Here is an 18,702-nt window from a genome sequence, read left to right as displayed (position 1 = left end):
GTTCAAAATGCTCCCAAACTGGTGAAGTCCTTCGCTTTTTGGGTGGCTCCGCCTCCATTGTCAAGCAGTCGAAGTAGCGCAGCAATGATCCAAGACTCTCGTCAGACGGTCATGCGGGGGACTCTTCCTGGGTTTTCCGCGCCTATTTATGGAGCGCGAATCACGATGTGAGACAGTCACGTGATCGCTGAAAACGGGGCCTCGTTTGCCTTCGGTCACGTGATATGAGGAAAAAACGAGAGGGCCTCGATACGGGCTCCATTTAACCACGCCCCCTTTGTGCGGTGCATGACTCGCGACCTCAGTACCATTTGTAACATCACGAGTTTTTTCCATTGTACTCCTGTTTGTATATTTGTTAAAATACATTTTGGTCCTTTGCTCCTCCCTGCTCTTTGGGGTCCTACAACTACCACCATGCAAAACGTGACAGATTGATTCAATCCTTTTTTTATTAACAATGTGAAAATACAAAAGACACAAATGATGTCCAAGCAGGTTGTAATTTCAACCATATGCTCTTTATTGGGCCAATTTTGGCCTGATGATATCGATGTAAACATTAAAATGAACAAGGAACAAATGTGCAACGTAATATAAAGTATTTATCCATTTTAGGCCCAGACAAGAGAAACACGTTTGTTCACATGCTCCAGCATAACAAAGACCAAAGACATTGACCTGACTGACCAACAGCAGAAAGCTATCAGAACTGTCTGTATACAACCCAAAACAGTGTTGCGTGAATTAGTGCTTGTACAGGGAACTGAAACAGAAAAGCCCGTTGGCTGATGAGTACGGTCTAGATTTGGATTGATCCAATTTGATTTGGTCTCATACATAACTTTATGTTTAAAGTGGATGTACAAAGCCATATAATTCCAATGACGCTGGGAGGTTGATTTCAACATAAATTAAAAGGGAATACAATGATTTGCAAGTCATGGTCAATTTACATTTAATGAAATAGGCTACAAAAGACAAGATATTTAACGTTCAAACTGATAACTTTGTTTTTAGCAAATAAACTTTAACTTCAAATTTTATGGCTCCAAGGTCATGTTTATCACTGTGTTACATCACATTTTCTTTTAACAACATTCAATCAAGGTTTGAGAATTGAGTACAGTAATTATTGAACCTTTGTCGATTGAATTCTTTCCCAATTTTACTTGATGTGTAGCTTCAGCTGTTCAACAATCTGGGGTCTCCGTTGTTGTATTTTGCACTTAATCATGCGCCTCAGTTTTTTCCCCCAATGGGAGACATGTCTGGACTGCAGGCAGGCCAGTCTAGTACCCGCACTCTTTTACTACAAAGCCATGCTGTGGTAACACCTGCAGAATGTGGTTTGGCATTACCTTCCTGAAATAAGCAGGGGCGTCCCATGAAAAAGACATTGCTTGGATGGCAGCATGTTTCTTTAAAACTTGTACGTACCTTTCAGCATTAATGGTGCCTTCACAGATGTGTAGGCTACCCTTGCCCATACACAGGCCCATACCATTACAGGTACTGGCTTTTAAACTTTGCGCCCACAACAGCCCATATGGTTCTTTTTCTCTTTGGCCCAAAGGGCACGGTGTCCTAAATTTCCCAAAACGATTTGAAATGTGGACTTGTCAAACTATAGAACACTTTTCCACTTTGCACTTGGATAAGCTCAGGCCCAGAGAAGCCGGCGGCGTTTCTGGGTGTTGTTGATAAATGCCTTTTGCCTTGCAGAGCAGAGTGTTCAGTTGCACTTACGGATGTACCAGTGAACTGTATTTACTGACTTTGGTTTTCTGACGTGTTCCTGAGCACATGTGAGGATGTCCTTTAAACATTGATGGAATTTTTAATGCAGTGAACCTCGCCCATCTTGGCTTGTGAATGACTGAGCAATTCAGGGAAGCTCCTTTTATACTCTTGCTGGCACCCACCTGTTCCCAGTTAGCCTGTTCACCTGCGGCATGTTCCGAACAGATGTTTGATGAGCATTCCTCAACTTTCTCAGTCGTTTTTGCCACCTGTCCAAGCTTTTTTGGAACATGTTGAAGCCATAAAATTAAAGGTTTATGATTATTTGCTTAAAAGTAAAGCTAATAATAAATGATTTTATGTTGAGCACAATGTCCCGACTTCCTTGAAATTGGTTTTGTAGTTTCTTTTTCACAGGACTGTATGCGTGAAAGCAATACATAGTAATCCATGGCTACACACGGTTTGCATTCACAAACAAACAATTCCCTTTATAAGCTCCCAAAAGGAAGGTAATGCAAATGTGTCATAATGAAAATGAGATTTACCCTCTTGTAATTTCCCCATTGCGGGACAAATAAGGCTATCTTATCTTATCTTATCTTTCCTGGATACGTAACAGGATGTAAACTCAAAAAGGAATATGGAGTAAAAGGTTTGTCACAATAAAATCTGTCAACATTACAATACAGGTAACGAGATAAAATACTGTAACACTGTTTTTCCACCCCATTCTGCGTGCTCTTGGTTCTGTCAAGAGTCAGAAAGAGTCATTTGCCAAACTGAGAGAGGATTAAGCCCGGAACGAGGTCTGCCCCCTAGCACGAGTAGCAGGTCAGGCAAATGTTGTGGCATATCTTGATCCTCTTCTTCCAGCAACTCCTCCTCCGTGCAGCTCCAGTGCTTACTGAAGGCTTTATTTTCAAATGTTAAACAGCTTCTGCTCCGATGTGCACTTCTTTCCAGTAAGACACTTTTGTCCGGTTCCGTTGCATTACTAAGAGTTTTAAGGTGACATTTCTCCAAGGTGAATGTTTGCATCTCTATAGCGCCCTCTAAACCAAGAAAATTGAGCGGGGCGGGAAAACATTTGTTTTGAAAAGGCTTGCATTTCTCATGTTGCAGCTTTGGCTGGATTTCTGAGCAGATGCTGGTCGTGTCGGCTGCGTACTTCGGACCCAGACCGACACAACAGTGGTGAATCTTATCTGGAGAGCTTGACCCCGGCACTGTGGTAATTTGCCGCCATGCATGAGTGGAGAAGTTGTACCTCCATAAACAGTTCTTTGGATAGTTCAGGCTTTCTCCTCCTCCGAAGAGAAGCATGCTGTCCTTGTAGGCTACAGCTGAGTGACCAATTAATTTCGAGGGTCCAGACCTGGGAAAAAACCAAAAGGTGGTGTTAGGCACTTGAATTTTTTTCTTGTACTGCACTTATGTTCAGAGGTAAGCATCATCAATCTGTCTTCATTTCAAGCAGAACTAAACTGAAATCATCCGTCGTTACTTTAACCCTTTCGGGGACAGCGGTTTCTACTGTGGACATCTTCATCATTTTATCGGGTTCGAGGGTGCATGAAAGGGTTCATCACGCTTTCCTCATCGCTAAATTACAGTGTGTGTGTCTCCAGACGCCCTTGTCAACAATTACATTTCAGCACATGACGGCCACACCGTCAATGACTATGTTTTGGTGTATGACGGTTCAGCGCAAGATGGTCGCTCTCATATTTCTCACAAGCCGGATGTTAAAAAAAACAAAACATGTTTTTTGCTACAGGATCAAATTTTTCAGCAGCTCAAGAAAGACACTCGTTTCATGAAAACAACCCTTTTTGGAGTGCATTAACCCTTTCAGGGACAGCGGTTACTCCAGTGGACAGCTTATCATGTTATCAGGTTACAGGTTATCATTATTGTTGCTTGAAAGGGTTCAATTGTATGGATGATACATAGATTGTGTCCACTTCAATTTCAATGATACAGAATGAGAACTCAAATGCTTTCATACCTATCTCAACAAGACCAACAGAAATAGAAAACTAAGTTTGGAGTACAGGGAATCAATGAATTTTTTTGGACCTTAAGATAACTGTTAACTCTTAGGGACAAATTGACATTTCTCTATATTGCAAAAGCAGTGATAGAAATACCATGATGAAAGCAGACAGCTTCCACCCAGCTTCCAAGTCTCTCATGACAGATATTCCATATGGACAATTTCAAAGACTGTGCATGATATGTGATGAAAATTCAGACTTTGAGGCCCAAACCACAGTTGGACCTTGTCCACCGAGCTTGTGCTACTGAAAGTTCTGGGCCAGTGCCCAGGTTAGCACCAGTTATTTCTTTTTCCACCACCGAAGTTGGCTCTAGCTCTAGTGCTTAAAACTGGTGCTTAAACTGACCCCAATTATTTGTTGGGCCAGACTCTGGCACCACGTGGGGGTCATCATGATGATTGCAGATGTAGAGGAATGACTCCCTGGACGCAATTGTGTCGCACTAGAAGAGCGATCGTGGATATCCCCAGAGAGTATGCCAGATCATCTACAATGATTAATGATTAAGAAAGATAAGCGTTTGCTGATTGCATGTCCCTGACTGTTATATACTATATTCAAGCATAATCAATGCTATGCTAAGTTGCATAGCAGATTCTTTCAGCGTATTATTATTATTATTGTTAATAGCGCAGGCACTCTTGGGTAAACGTTGATTTAAGCAGTGACGTGTGGATGCTTTCCGATGACATAGCTCCTACTTAGCTCTTTCTTTATACAAGAATAGATCACGTATAAAGATAATGCATTTTCCATCATACACTTTAACTGTCAAAGTCTAAAATACAAATGACCTCGATTCATTAGTTTTTGGTAAACTAAAACTGAATTTAAGTCATTGCTGAAACAGGGATGTACGTGGTGAAATGTATATTCTGGATTGAAAGAGACAATATGTTTTATGCAAACAGGATGGGGAAAGATGGTGGGGGCATAGCCTAAATTGCTCAATTATTGAACAGAAAACCACAACTGTGATCAACTTGATGTGGAAGTATGAACTTCTAAGTGTAATAAGATCTAAATTTATGCTCGTAGCAGAAAAAGAAAGACTATTAATAATCCTAGGCTGACCAAAGGGTGGAAAAATACTGAAAGGAAAAAAAGAACCAAAGATGCGGAAGTTAGGTATAAAAAAATGTAAGACTCATCAATCCTAAAAAGAAAGAAAAAAAAGAAATACTGACCCAAATTACCACATAAAAGTAAAAATAGTAAAACAAACAAACATGTGGTGTAATAAAAAATGCAATACAAAGAAACCCCGTTAAGAAACACGCCAGACAGGTGACTGTTTTCGTCAGCAAAACCGGTGTCCCTCTGTGATGAACTGAGAAGTCCGTCACTCCTTGACCTGGTTAGTGATGAATACATTGACGGACAATTTTTTTTTTTTTTTTTAAGAGTTTGTCGTCACTTGTCAGCGAAACGGGCGTCTGTCAGTGACCAACTGAGGGACTGCCCACCTTTGGTCATTACAACAACGACAACATTTTTGATCCACGACAGCATCTTTTTTTATTTTATTTTTCTAGAAACTTACTTGGTTTTGAGTAAAGTCCATGTGGAACTGGCAGGATTCCATTTCCAGAAATCTCTCTGCTCTCTCAAGCCTTTCAAGCCACCAAACAGGTACATGCAGCTCTGGTAGACCATTGCAGAGTGACTGTGTCTTGGACCTGGGCTAAGAGATCCCTGTTGTAAACCATTGAGGAGCGACCAAACCATGGTATCTGTCAAGCAAATAGACACACGAAATATAAATTAGAGCATAGTTGATGTGCAGCAGTGTTCGGTATTTGACTGAACTGTCTTTTTTTTTCTTTTCGACTTAACCCGGGGGTCGGCAACACGCGGCTCTTTAGCGACATCTAGTGGCTCCCTGGAGCTTTATAAAAAATGTTTGAAAATGGAAAAAGATTTTGATAGTAGGCTAATATAGCTCAAATAGATATAGATACATGTTGCAGCTCCGAAAAAGGAGAGCTTTGGTGTTGGTTTTTTAAAACATACACATTATTTATGCTTTTAACGGTCTCGACAAACACGGACACATCTGCGTCCGACTCCTTGACTTCTCTCTTCTCGTTCGACACGAGAGGCGTTCAGAGACAGCCTCCGAAAAACGGAAATTAATGATCACTTCAATGACACGAAGAAAAATGAAAAAGATGCACCAAAAACAAAAAATCAAGCGAGGACATCACAAAATAAATTTGATGGGGGTGTTTGTGAACACACAACAAAGGAATGAAAAACAAAAACAATTCTGAGACAGTCCAGTCTCCTACATACATAGAGCATGTGTTTCCTTCATTGTAAGTTTCATAGAAGGCTTTTATTTTTTTGCGGCTCCAGACATATTTGTTGAGTCACCAGAGCAAATTATCCCCCTCAGTCTCTCCATTTTCTGCTCTACCTCGAGCTATGTGTAAGTCTTCCCTCACCACACCCACCAATTTCATATTGTCCCTTTGTTGAGGTTCCAGGTTGTGCCACTGCTATAGATCACAAATACAGTAGACGAGCGAGAAGGCTTACAGATGTGTTTACCTGGTAGCCGGGGCGACTTTCACCTCCAAGGCAATGCATGAACATATGTGACGTGGCGGCCATGTTAACAGGGGTGACTGTGCCTTCAAAAGTAACGCAAAGCTTGGGAGTCTACTAATCATATCTAAGGCTGTTGTTTAAGCGAGCGAGCTTGTGTACACTTTTCTTGAACATGCTATTTTTGGTACAATATGCAGTTGTCTTTTTTGGTCAAACCTTTATCAATGCATCAGAATGGATGTGGAAAAAAGGAAGTGCGCTAACATTGCGGCTTGAGTAACCAGCTGCGTGCTATTATCGCCCGCCCGCAACCACTAACCCTCAAAACCTACGTGTACCATTTAAAATTGATTCTGTACTTAAACCCCCTCAGTCTATTTGCTCAGACCCTTCACACGAAATGTGCAACACATTCCTTCAGTTTTTCATTGATAAGGTATTTGTATAGCTCAGGGGTGCCCATTACGTCGATCCTGATCTACCGGTAGATCTAAGACAGGGCCCAAGTAGATCCGAAGCGTGTCGAGGAGAAAAAAAACAAAAAAACATTTGTGTGTCTTTGTACATGTTAGTAACATTTTTTTTGTGTTCATGTACGCTGCACCCTAATCATCTTATCAGTCTCATTTTCACCCAAAAAATATTTAAAAAATAAAATAAAGCAGGTAAATCTTGAATTTACGGTGGCTTGTGATTACGTCACCGGAGGTTGTTAGCGCTCAGCAGTTTGCAATTGCAGCTTGTGATCAGAGCTGTTGCGCTCTATCTTTTATCGTCATTATTCTCATTCAGAGTTTGCTTCGTGTACAATTCACCGAGGGCACGGGCAAAGAATAGGAATCTAGGAGGGTCCAGGGAAGCACTTTAAAACGGTACGTGTGAGCTACGATAGTTAACAGGCTGCAAAAGTGCATCGCATGCCTCAGTTTCAGGCTGTTTCTCATCATGGCGTGTGTGTGTGTGTTTGTGTGTGCGCGCGCGCCGGTAAGGGTAGATCCCGGGAGGTTAGTTGATCGAAAAGTAGATCTTCGATCCGAAAAGTTTGGGCACCCCTGGTATAGCTAATTGTAACAAATTGACCAAAAGTACAGCTAAACACGTAGCTCATGGGGCAGCCATGACTTCCGAAGATTAACCTATTTCCACAAGAGAAGATCCTCCCCTAGCAGTATCTTTAGAGCGATGTGGAGGAAGAAGCTGTTGTGCATGGTATGTCGACATATACAAGGCAATACAAGAAACCTGTTGAATCATTTGAACAAGTGTCGCCCAGGTGATCAAGTGGAAAGCATGAAAATGCAAGCAGAGTTTGCACATCCTGTCCACATAAATATTTGCAGTTTAGTCGCTAATAACTAGCAGCAATCACTCGTGTCATCTTTTGATCAGTTACATTTGCAAGTAGCAATGATGCTAACGCCGTATGTGGGATCATAAATTTGTTTATACTTATAAGGCGTATTTATTATTCCTGATTGATCCAATTTTCAGTGGTTCACTTTTATTTTATTTGTTGTACAGTAGAATTACCGTGTTTGAAATGAATGGAAAAAAAAATCCATGTTAATAAAATATTTATTTGCTCTATAATTAGTGTTGTTGTCAGTGCCAGTGCTTTAAAACTGGTACCGGTAATTTAAAAGCAATGACAAAAAATGGTTGCCGGTCCGCGAACAACATGTTAACTGGTCAGTGACACAAAAAAGGTTTAGGACCATTGCTTTATTGGAAATTTTTAGGCCACAAAAAAGTACTACACTTTAACAGACAATAAGCTCCAACAGATGACACCTCCCACTTTGTTACTTTTTTGGGCGGTGGATTTTACTTTACTTTGTTATCCAATATTGCTGGTGACTTGCATGTTTACGTCACATTTCCTAAACAAATTGTATACCTTCATTATGATACACATGTTTACACTTTAATCATAATCATAATAAGAAGTTTTATTCTTATTATTTTATACTCACCACAATCCAAACTCCAAAATTCTTGAGATGATCCCTTTATATCTATGAAGCCGCCGTACACCAGCATGGATGAACCAATCACCACCGCACTGTGGCCCTTTCTGTTGGTTGGCATAGGGGTCTACATGCATGAAAACATCACACACAGCCACAAATCAATTTGGTTTTATTTCTGTAGTGCCATATGGCCTCAAGGCACTTTTGATGGGGGGGGCGGGGGGGTCAGGTACCCCCATTTTCCGTGTACTGAATGTTTATCAATGTTTTGAGGCGAATTTTTAGGGTTTCATTATTTTTTCACAATCCATTTTAATTGGCGTCAATTAAATGTGAATTTTGGCTATTCGTGGGCCGGGACAGTTCCAATATCCAGCAAATTGCATGGGTGGTCTGTACATTGAATGAATAAGTTGTTGAGACTGATTGGATAGATTGGTCCATCGTCTGATCGGATCGGTTATCTTTTTTTTTCAAACGCGATCAGTGATCGACTGCAAAATCCTCATCGGGTAAAGCCTAGCCATTGCATTCTGGAAATCAGATACCAACTTTGTAAGTGTAATGCCCTACTAAGTTGATAAAGCCAGCACATGTCCTGTAAAGTAAGACAATTCTGGATCATTTGGTTTGTTGGGGAGAAGGATTTTAAAATCAAATTGCTCCAATTGGTATAACATGATCTCTTGCCCACATAAAAGACCATTAGAGAAATGCACTTTAACCCTTTCAGGGACAGTGGTTACTACAGTGGACAGCTTATCATGTTATCAGGTTACAAGGTGCATTAAAGGGTTAATGATAATTGAAGTGCAATGTTTGTCTCTCATCCCCCCCGCAATTCCTCGCCGATGGCGACCATGCTTGGCTGGTATTAATTAAGGAAATAGAGGCGGTATCATGTCTATACTTATGTACCTCAGTAATTGTTATAGTCCAGATTCTGTGCCAAACGGAAAAATAATCTAAATCATTTACTCAAACCACAGGACACAACAATTTTGGACACTTTGGAAGTTTTTTTCATTTTTCCCCCCCAACTTTAACTTTGAGTAACATTACATCAACTGGAAGCACAGGCTTTATGTGAAAAGGGCCAAAGAACAAAAATGTATCTCCACCTGAGGGATACTTGCTCTTCTCGGACAGTGAGCCCATTTCTGCTTTGCTGAAACAGACAAAAAGATTCATGTTGGACAAAAGAAAACATGACGCAACTACATTATTATTATTAGTAGTAGTAATAGTAGCAGTAGTAGAGTGGAACCTCAAGTTATGCAGGACCCTTTTTTCGAACATTTTGAGCTACACATAACATCGTTGTGGAAAAGCCACTTCGATCATGTTTCGTTATAAGAACCATCCCAGCATGAATGAGCGGACAGCTCTGTGTTGTGCTTCTCGCGCAATTTAACCATCATTGGCTCTGTGCAGGGGCATAATAATAATAATAATAATAATAATAGATTTTATTTATAAGCGCCTTTCAAGACACCCAAGGACACTTTACAATAACAAAAAACACAAAACAATACGGGTTGAGCAGCGGCAGCCAAAACGCGCCAGCGTTCACTCAACCCGAAAGTCAGAAAGAAACAAGGGAGGGAGAGGGGGAGAAAAAAACCCACGCTCGAACTACCCTCATTTGAGGATAATTTGAGTGAGGCAAAAAACTCCTGCACAAGCATATGACAGTTACAACAGGTCACAAGACATAAACAATGAAGACGGTGAAACAAGGGAATGTATGAGGGAGGGGGTGATGGTGGGGGACTAGCTTCCGTGCGTACTTTCATCAGGGGAAGGTCGAGATAGCAGATGTTGTTTTGGTAGCAGGCTGCCCAAGAATTTAAGACAGCCTTGAGTCCATGGCTTATGTCTCTTTAGTGGCGTCGATCAGCCAAATCCGTGATTTCAGTCAATATTTGAGCACGGATTCCAGTTTCTCCAAGTTCTTGACCATCTTGCAGAGACGCTCCAAAACTGCAACAGTTTGTGGTTGAGAACAGTCTGAGTCTGAGTGTTGGACATCTGCGTTATGCCATCCTTAGATCGGCAGCCTCTTCACTTCCAATAGAGCCGTTCCCGTCGGTTGAATTTTGCGATAGATCAAGAAACTGCTAACACCAAACAGCAGCATACCTGTTATCGGAAGGCCGAAAATGTAGATGTCATCCACATCCTCAACGGACAGTGTTGACAGGCACATCATTCTCCGCTTCCTCCAAGGATCTAGAGTGTACCCAGCAGCAAAAGTCCCCGAGGGGCAAGTAGGCTCCCCACTGCCTGCTCTTCTCATCGAGAAAATGTTGTCGATGGCATCGAGAGACCAGCCAACCAATTCCATGTTTATTTTTAGGATGAAAATACGACAGGAGGCAAGGAAAAGTCAAAGACAGCACATGGACTGAGTGGCGAGCAGGGAAGGGTGGGGTGGGGGTGGGGGACAGGAGCAGAAAGCAAAAGCGTCCGCCTTCGTCGAGAGCCAAGCAAGAAGTTTGGGCATGGTGCCCATCACAAGGGGGTGCTCTAGGTCTGTGTTGATGCTTTCCACATTGGCGGAAACTGATAAAAAGAAACTACGATGATTCTGATGTAAGGGAAGTAGAAGAGGAAGCCCCGCATCTTCTATCTCCAGAGTTGGCAGAGTTGCTTAAAAGTGACACAGAGGATGAAGATTTCATTGGATTTTAGGATTTGGAGTGACACTGATGGTTTGGTAAACTTGTTAGCATGTTCATTATGCTATAGTTATCTGAATAACTCTTAATATGTTACGTGAACATACAGGGCACATTCTCAGTTCATGGTTTATGCATCATGTAACGTTAGCATATCGTACACTTACTCAGCCTGTTGTTCTCGATTTTTATTTTTATTTGCCTTCAAAGATGACATGACTGTTCTAGGTGTTAGATTTTATCAAATAAATTTCCCCCCAAAAATGTAATTTATACTCCAGTGTGACTGATCCATGTGTTTTTCTCCTTTATTATGCATGTTATGACTGGTGCGGCTTATACTCGGGAGCAACTTGTCGTCCAGAAAATACGGTACTCATGGTTCAGCAACCATGGCGTCACCAATTTACGGATTTTTTTTTCAGCCTTTTTTATTTTTAGGGGTCAACGCACATTTCATCATGGACAAACTTAATCAAGATTTGGGGGATTGAAAAAAAGTTGAAAAAAATTATTTATAATGGCCGTTAATCATACACAGGGTCTAATGATTGAGCTTTGTTACAGCTGTAAATAGTGAATGGGCACAAATCACTTTACACGGTTTCCTCGTTTACCTACTGATGACGCAGCAGGAGCAACTGGGGTTCAGTATCTTGCTCAAGGACACTTCAACAAGGTTGTAATGGATTGAACCCCCAACCTCTCGACGGCCACTCAACCACTGAGCTGTGCCGCACTAAGGCTGTGGTTATTTTTAAAGTGCTCTATCAATCAAGTTTAGTTGAGTCACAGTTTCAAAACATCGGAATAAATAGAACATTGGAAACTTTGAGAATGGATGTGCTGTGTGTAACAAAGTATTTTAGTAAAACTGGTCTATGCACTTGTTGTGAACTTTTGTAGCGAGAGCGAGAATCATACTGGCATGCATGCATGTTGCAACATGTTTTGTCCTCATAGAAGAGCTTACCAATGTCAAACACCCAGAGAGGACATCTCAGCGATGTGTATGCTGAATCCAGTGTGCCTCCAAACACGTATATAAAGCCCTGAAAGTTAGGATTACTTAGCATAGTCCAACCATCATGAGCAATGCAACATTTCTAAGCACGTGCATGTACTGTATGTTTAAACAAATATTTAAGAACAAGTAGAAAATCATTTTTACCTTATGAACGACCATCGAATGTTCCTCTACTTCCTCCGGTGCGGCTTCACCGACGCAGCTCAACTCTGTCCATTCATTACGCACTAAAAATAATTGGGCATTGAAGAATACATTCCAGAAGGATGATGACAAAGATCTATGCAGAAGTAGCAGACTTAGGACAGATCCAATTGTTTTGTATGGATTTCAATAATACGGGTAAAACGGAAGCGGAATTATTGTTGCTACATGCAAGGCGGGTGTTTACCACAATGCACGGTCAAGTTGAAAGATGTTCAACTTGAGAGCAACGTAGCAATGATGTTAAAAGACGCATTCAATAGGAGAGGGGCTGGAGGAGTATTGTCAGGGTGCAAGCGGTAATAGCTCAACCATGTGGGAAAGCTTGCACTGGGACCCTGACGTCCTTGTGCGCTGCGCTGCCGCGAACACAAAAATAAACTAGAGCAGGCCGAAAAGGCCTTTTCAATGTCAAATTTAAAATGATGGATTTCAACAGTGCTTTTGATTTATGGTCACAAGTTATGGCCTTAAAAATCCTATTCATTTTGGGCTTTGAATGTCTCATATGAACCACTCTGTGTGTTTTCATTTCTTTATCATTATTCCATCCATCCATCCATTTTCCAAACCGCTTTATCCTCACTAGGGTCACGTGGGGGTGCCGGAGCCTATCCCAGCCGTCTTCGGGCAGTAGGCGGGGGACACCCCGTATTGGTTGCCAGCCAATCGCAGGGCACACAGAGACAAACAACCATGCACGCCCACACTCACATCTAGGGACAATTTAGAGTGATCAATCCGCCTGCCATGCATGTGTTCAGAATGTGGGAGGAAACCAGAGTACCCGGAGAAAACCCACATAGGCCCGGGGAGAACATGCAAACTCCACACAGGGAGGCCGGAGCTGGAATTGAACCCGGTACCTCTGCACTGTGAAGCCGACGTGCTAACCACTGGACAACCGGGCCGCCTTTATCCTTAGTATGTTATTTATTTTGATGTAAAGACATCACAGACGTGGGGGGAAAAACGTTGGAAGTGTTTTCGTTCAATGCATAAAATGTCTCCTTCAGATGAATTGCGCAAGGGTCATGCTTTGTCTATGGCTTACCTACACTGTACCTCCAAAGGTCCCTCAAAGTGCTGTTGTCTCTTCCTCCGAGAAGATAGACATTCCCATCATGGCTGCAGCAGGCATGCTTGTAGCGGTCACAAGGAACACTGATGCCTTGTGGAAGCTGGCTCCACAGGCAGGTATTATTTTGACTCATTGTATGTCCATGCCAACCTTACTGGACCATTTTCTAAATGAGGAAAAACAAACCACTTTCAAAATGGGAGAAACACAGACACAGGCACCAAGTACTTTTACAACCCTCATGAAACCACAGCAACATCGGCTTCCAAAGGTTAATTCTAGGGACGAGCATCTATGCAGAGCAGTCTCTGATAGCAGTTGTGTTACTTGGGAGTTAATACAGACCGTGACTACGCTCGCAATATGATTCATTCGTATCACAAATTCTGAGTAAAAAGTGGCATGTTGTTGCATTCAGCAAATTTCACTAGTGGATGAATTAAATGTTGATCTACCCACCTATATTTTGTTATATTAAAAAAATGAGCCCATTTCATCATTTCAAAAATATTTTCCACCATTAATGTGGCCTATAGGTTGTATAACATTGTTTATTTTATTTTTTTTAACTTTCTAGAGTTGAAGTGAAATAATTTGGTCGCACAGCTGTGCACTACCCAAAACTGGGACACTGTCGTGTATAAGAATTCATCCATCAATCCATTTTCCGATCCGCTTTATCCTCACAAGGGTCGCGGGGGACACCCTGAACCGGTTGCCAGACAATTGCAGGGCGCACATAGATGAACAACCATCCGCACTCACACTCACACCAAGGGACAATTTAGAGTGTTCAATCAGCCTGCCATGCATGTTTTTGGAATGTGGGAGGAAATCGGAGTACCCGGAGAAAACCCACTCAGGCCCGGGGATAACATGCAAACTCCACACAAATGAATTTCTGCTGTTCTGGTGTAACATTGGCTGCTATTTTGAACGGAACATGATTTTTTTCCACGTTGTCTAAGATCCCAGTTCCAGCCGAAGATAAACAGCATGGTGCCAGAACCATTCCTCACTGTATAAAAACATGTTCTTTTGGTAATGTGTTCGCGACAAACATTGCTTGTGGTCAGAAAGTTTACCTTGGTCTCATCAGACCATCACACATTTTCAACATGCGTTTGGGAGATTTTGCTGTGGTCGAATGAAACCAAGGTGGAATTATTTGGGTCATCTGTGCAATTACAATCATTCATTCCATTTGGCCACGGTCGCCACTAACTAAATTACAAAGGTTTACGGGCTGTGCTAAGTCAGAACGTGTCACGTTAAACCTCTAAGACAAAGTCCAAATCGTGAAAACAATGCATGTGATGTTACTGAGATACTCTAATGAATATTGATAAACTAACTGTCGTGTGAACAACACACGCCACCGTTGAATAATTCAGTATCTACAAATATATCTTTGTTCATCCATGCCAGTGATGTCTAGTTAAAGGCAGAACAATTAACTCATTCTCACACTCCCAAAGACATATTTATATGTCTTTTCACACTCCACACGTTCAACCCCAGATACTGATTTTTTTTTTTTTAATGTTTGACTTAGGGTAAAAAATATATAAATAAAATGGGGTCTAGAATTGAAATGAGATTAAATGCTCTTCCAATAAATGGCAGAAAGTCCATTAAACACATTTTGCCATCCGTACGACAGTTTCGGTCATGGATTCCTGCAAGTATATAAGCTGCATGTTTAATTAAACAGATTTAAGTGTAAATTGAGAATGAAAATGAGATCATCATAATTTCAATATTCACACTTTTGGTGAAATTGGTGTGTGGTCGTGTCAACAGATATTTTTATTGTGTAATGTCGCCTTGGCTCAATTACAGTTCAAAAACATTGTACAAGAGTGCGCCGATGAAAACCGATAATATTCTGTGATCGGCTGGTGACAAGTACAGGGTGAATCATGCCTCTTGTCCCAAAGTCAGCTGTTAGAGAGGGAGATCGCCTTTAACCCTAATGAGAACAATCAGCATAGAACAATTTATGGATGTTTGGGATGCATTATCAGTTAGATAGCATATCTCAAAGGACATTTAGGAGAGCAACTATTTGAGAGTAGCGATATACATAATTAGACAAAAATTGCTCCGTAATTATACTGCCATATATAGTATATACATAGTAATTTCATGCCACCACTTTAATTTCAATCAATGATCCGCTGTTTGAGTGTTTCATGCATTTTCTCTGCTTCTTCCTGAGATAACAGCAGAAACCATAATACTCATAAAATATTGGCGTAAAATTGCTTTATTTTGCCAATGTAGTTCCGATATTTTTACGTAAAGAGTTCTGCAAGTAAGGACAATTTTTTTAAAAATCCAACCTGCATTTTAAATGTCTACCACACCCACCTGCAGTGCAGCTTTAAAAAGGGCCAAACATTTCAATGTCAGACGCACACCCATAAACCACAAAGCACCCTACAGAAGTTAGCACATCTTGTTGAAAAACAATTTCAACTTTCTAAACAGAAATATTTTCTATTCTAACACCATCTATCTTTTGATGCAGCAATGACAATAAACGGTACAAATGTAAGAAGATGATTCAACAAGACTCCACACGCCATCTACCATCATTGATAACGACAAAGGGTCTTTTAATTACCGGTACAAACAATGAAACCACGACTGGTTTATTTACTCTGTGATGGAAGGATTTTTATCAACAAACTACAATACTTAATTACATCCTCCTGGCAAATGACTCTGGAGACCACGTGTGTCTAGTTTTATTGGACTTAACTGCAGCATTTGATACAGTGGATCACAGTATTCTGCTGTCTCGTTTGCAGCACTTGGTGGGCATTGGCGGCAGTGCTCTTGAGTGGTTTAGGTCCTATTTAGCTGACAGAACCTTCTGTGTCAGCCTTGGCTGCTCTGAGTCACGCACTGCTCCCCTGTCATGTGGTGTTCCACAGGGCTCAATTCTGGGGCCTCTGCTGTTCTCGCTGTATCTGCTCCCATTGGGTTCCATCTTAAGGAAACATGGTATTCCCTTCCACTGCTATGCAGATGACTGCCAGATCTATGTCCCACTAAGCAAGAAAGACGCCTTCTCATTAAGGCCACTCCTATCCTGTCTGGAAGAAATCAAAACCTGGATGGCACAAAATTTCTTGAGATTCAATGAAAAGAAGACAGAGGTGATATTGTTTGGTCCCAGTGGCCCTTGTACATTCCATCCTGTAGACTTGGGCCCCCTGTCTCCTTATCTTAAGTCAACAGTCTCAAACTTGGGCCTTAAACTGGACAGTGATTTCAAACTCGATCGGCAAATTGGTGCCGTTGTTAAATCCAGCTTCTTTCACCTTAGACAGCTGGCCAAAATAAAACCTCTCCTCTCACATGAACACTTTGAGATGGTAATTCATGCCTTTGTCACATCCCGGCTCGATTACTGCAATGCCCTTTACTTTGGAGTCAGCCAGTCCTCCATTAAGCGCCTTCAGCTGGTCCAGAATGCCGCCGCTCGCCTCTTGACTGGTACTCGTAAGAGGGAGCACATAACTCCTACTCTGGCATCCCTTCACTGGCTCCCCATTCATTTTAGAGTTATTTTCAAGATCCTCAAATCTCTGAATAATCTCGCGCCACCTTACCTCTCTGAGCTCATCCGCCCCTACACACCTGCCCGGCGCCTCAGGTCTGTGGACCAGACTTTATTAGAAGTACCAAGAACTAAACTGAGGCTCAGAGGGGATCGAGCCTTTTCTGTTGCTGGTCCCTCTCTCTGGAATGACCTCCCACTAAACATTCGGCAAGCCTCCTCGCTGCCCATCTTCAAAACCCTCCTCAAAACTCACTTGTATTCTTTGGCATTCGACTCAGCATGACTTAGATTTGTTCTTGGTTTTACTGTTTGGTGCTTTCTACTGCCTTTATTACCGATTTGTCTTACTGTTTATTGTGCATGTTAAATTGCTCCATGTACAGCACTTTGTATGCAGCGATGGCTGTTTGAAAGTGCTCTATAAATACTGTTGACTTGACTTGACTTGACATTCCTTTTACCAGTCACCTCCACAAAGAGTCAGTGCCTATTAGTTGTTATGGGTAAGGGTGTTCCAACTGGGATTGCTATTACAGGCTCTATCGTCAGGAGAGAGAAACAAACCACTCTGGACTTGAAATGCACAACATGAGTTGGCTATCTGTCTAATATAGTTGGCGAGGCATATTTTTGAAGTTGATTTGATCTCATAAGAGAGGACAGCAAAACTAGCAAGAAACTAACCATGGTGGTCTTCAAAAGGAAAATAATGTAATAATAGGGACGGTACATCTGATACCTGTGTATATTTTGTTAATTTTACGATGGTTCCGGACTGGATTATGTATGACTAAGAAAGTATTCTCGAAAAAAACATCACCTTCACAACATTGAATGATTCTTTTTAATTGATCAGTGACATTTGAACAAACAGTCCTGAGGTCAGGACAGAAGGTAACTGCATGTTGTCCAAACACCTATTGTTTGTTTCTTCCTGTCTTTGTTTTTTGAGGTTAATAAATAATGAAGAGAGACAAAATATTTGTGGGTGGACAACTGCCTGATGAAAATAGGTAACTACAGAGTATATTCAAATACACAGCAGATGATAAAAATAATAACAATAGTAACAATAATAATAATAACAACAACAACAACATCTACGACTTTGGGGAGCATTTTAATTCTATATTTTCGTCTACTATGACTTTGCAGGAACCAAAGGCCAAAGTCAGTGTGGTACGATGGGAAAACTATATTATGTAATACATCGCCTCTTTTTTCGATCAGAGTTCTTTGGCGTTTAATCACCGTACTACCAGGAATGAGGAACACCAAAGGCATACGCGAAGAGTGGATGAATGTTTAAATCACAAGTTACGACTTTTTCATCTCATAATTTTGATAAACGGAGTTTCTGTCAATTGAGAATCAAACCGGACACAATAACGGTAAAGTTGAAGACGAGATGAAGATCGAGTTGACGTCTTCCTTTATTCAGTGGTACCATTTCATGGTGTGACGAAAACTTGCACTCCATGCGTTTGTTGCTCTTAAACCTTGAACTATCTTGAAAACATTCAATAATAGTACACACCATATGCGTTACTTACGAAATCGTTGCCGCAGCTCTTCCATCAAACGTTGCCTCGCAAAAATTGATCGACAATGCATTCAGGCTGCCTCGTAAATATAAACGTCGAAAAGGAGGTTGGATTACTGTCCGTTTTGTCCATTATACAATTCATTTCTTTAGGTGGATGTATTAAGTCAAAATGTAAACTCTAACGTGTTGAATAAATCCACGCTGCAATTGTTTTCTGTTAAGACATGCCAATGCACAAATGCGTACCTTTACAAGGAACG

At 41.3% G+C, this 18,702-nt stretch overlaps 1 protein-coding gene across 2 annotated transcripts; it reads right to left on the bottom strand.

Annotated features, from left to right (window-relative positions):
• Positions 1–499: 499 nt before the first annotated feature.
• klhdc3l (kelch domain containing 3-like) lies at positions 500–18,686 on the bottom strand. 2 transcript variants are annotated; one of them, XM_086123509.1, is made up of 8 exons: positions 18,434–18,686; positions 13,296–13,488; positions 12,182–12,264; positions 11,984–12,062; positions 9,451–9,497; positions 8,333–8,453; positions 5,350–5,539; positions 500–3,121 (listed from the first exon to the last, which is right to left on the bottom strand). In XM_086123509.1, exons 2-8 carry the CDS (start codon positions 13,453–13,455, stop codon positions 2,497–2,499), a joined length of 1,305 nt encoding a protein of 434 aa, XP_085979635.1. In that variant the 5' UTR covers positions 13,456–13,488; positions 18,434–18,686; the 3' UTR covers positions 500–2,496. The 2 variants fall into 2 exon arrangements, with proteins under 2 accessions (XP_085979635.1, XP_085979634.1); XM_086123508.1 differs by having other exon boundaries at positions 18,450–18,686.
• Positions 18,687–18,702: the final 16 nt, after the last annotated feature.

Source organism: Hippocampus guttulatus, chromosome 11 (genome assembly GCF_054856545.1).
Source record: "Hippocampus guttulatus isolate MCC_2025c chromosome 11, RoL_Hgut_1.0, whole genome shotgun sequence".
Lineage (NCBI taxonomy): Eukaryota > Metazoa > Chordata > Actinopteri > Syngnathiformes > Syngnathidae > Hippocampus > Hippocampus guttulatus.
The sequence above is the reverse complement of the archived record's forward strand: the minus strand, read 5'-3'. Positions and strand labels throughout refer to the sequence as shown.

Bases quoted from the DNA above. Each gene is read 5' to 3' on its own strand.
- klhdc3l (XM_086123509.1), bottom strand. From the start codon at position 13,455: ATGAGTCAAAATAATACCTGCCTGTGGAGCCAGCTTCCACAAGGCATC. The intron at 12,063-12,181 runs GTAAAAATGATT...CCTAACTTTCAG, and splicing joins ATTCGATGGTCGTTCATAAG to GGCTTTATATACGTGTTTGG. The intron at 8,454-9,450 runs GTGGAGATACAT...TCATGCATGTAG, and splicing joins GAAGAGCAAGTATCCCTCAG to ACCCCTATGCCAACCAACAG.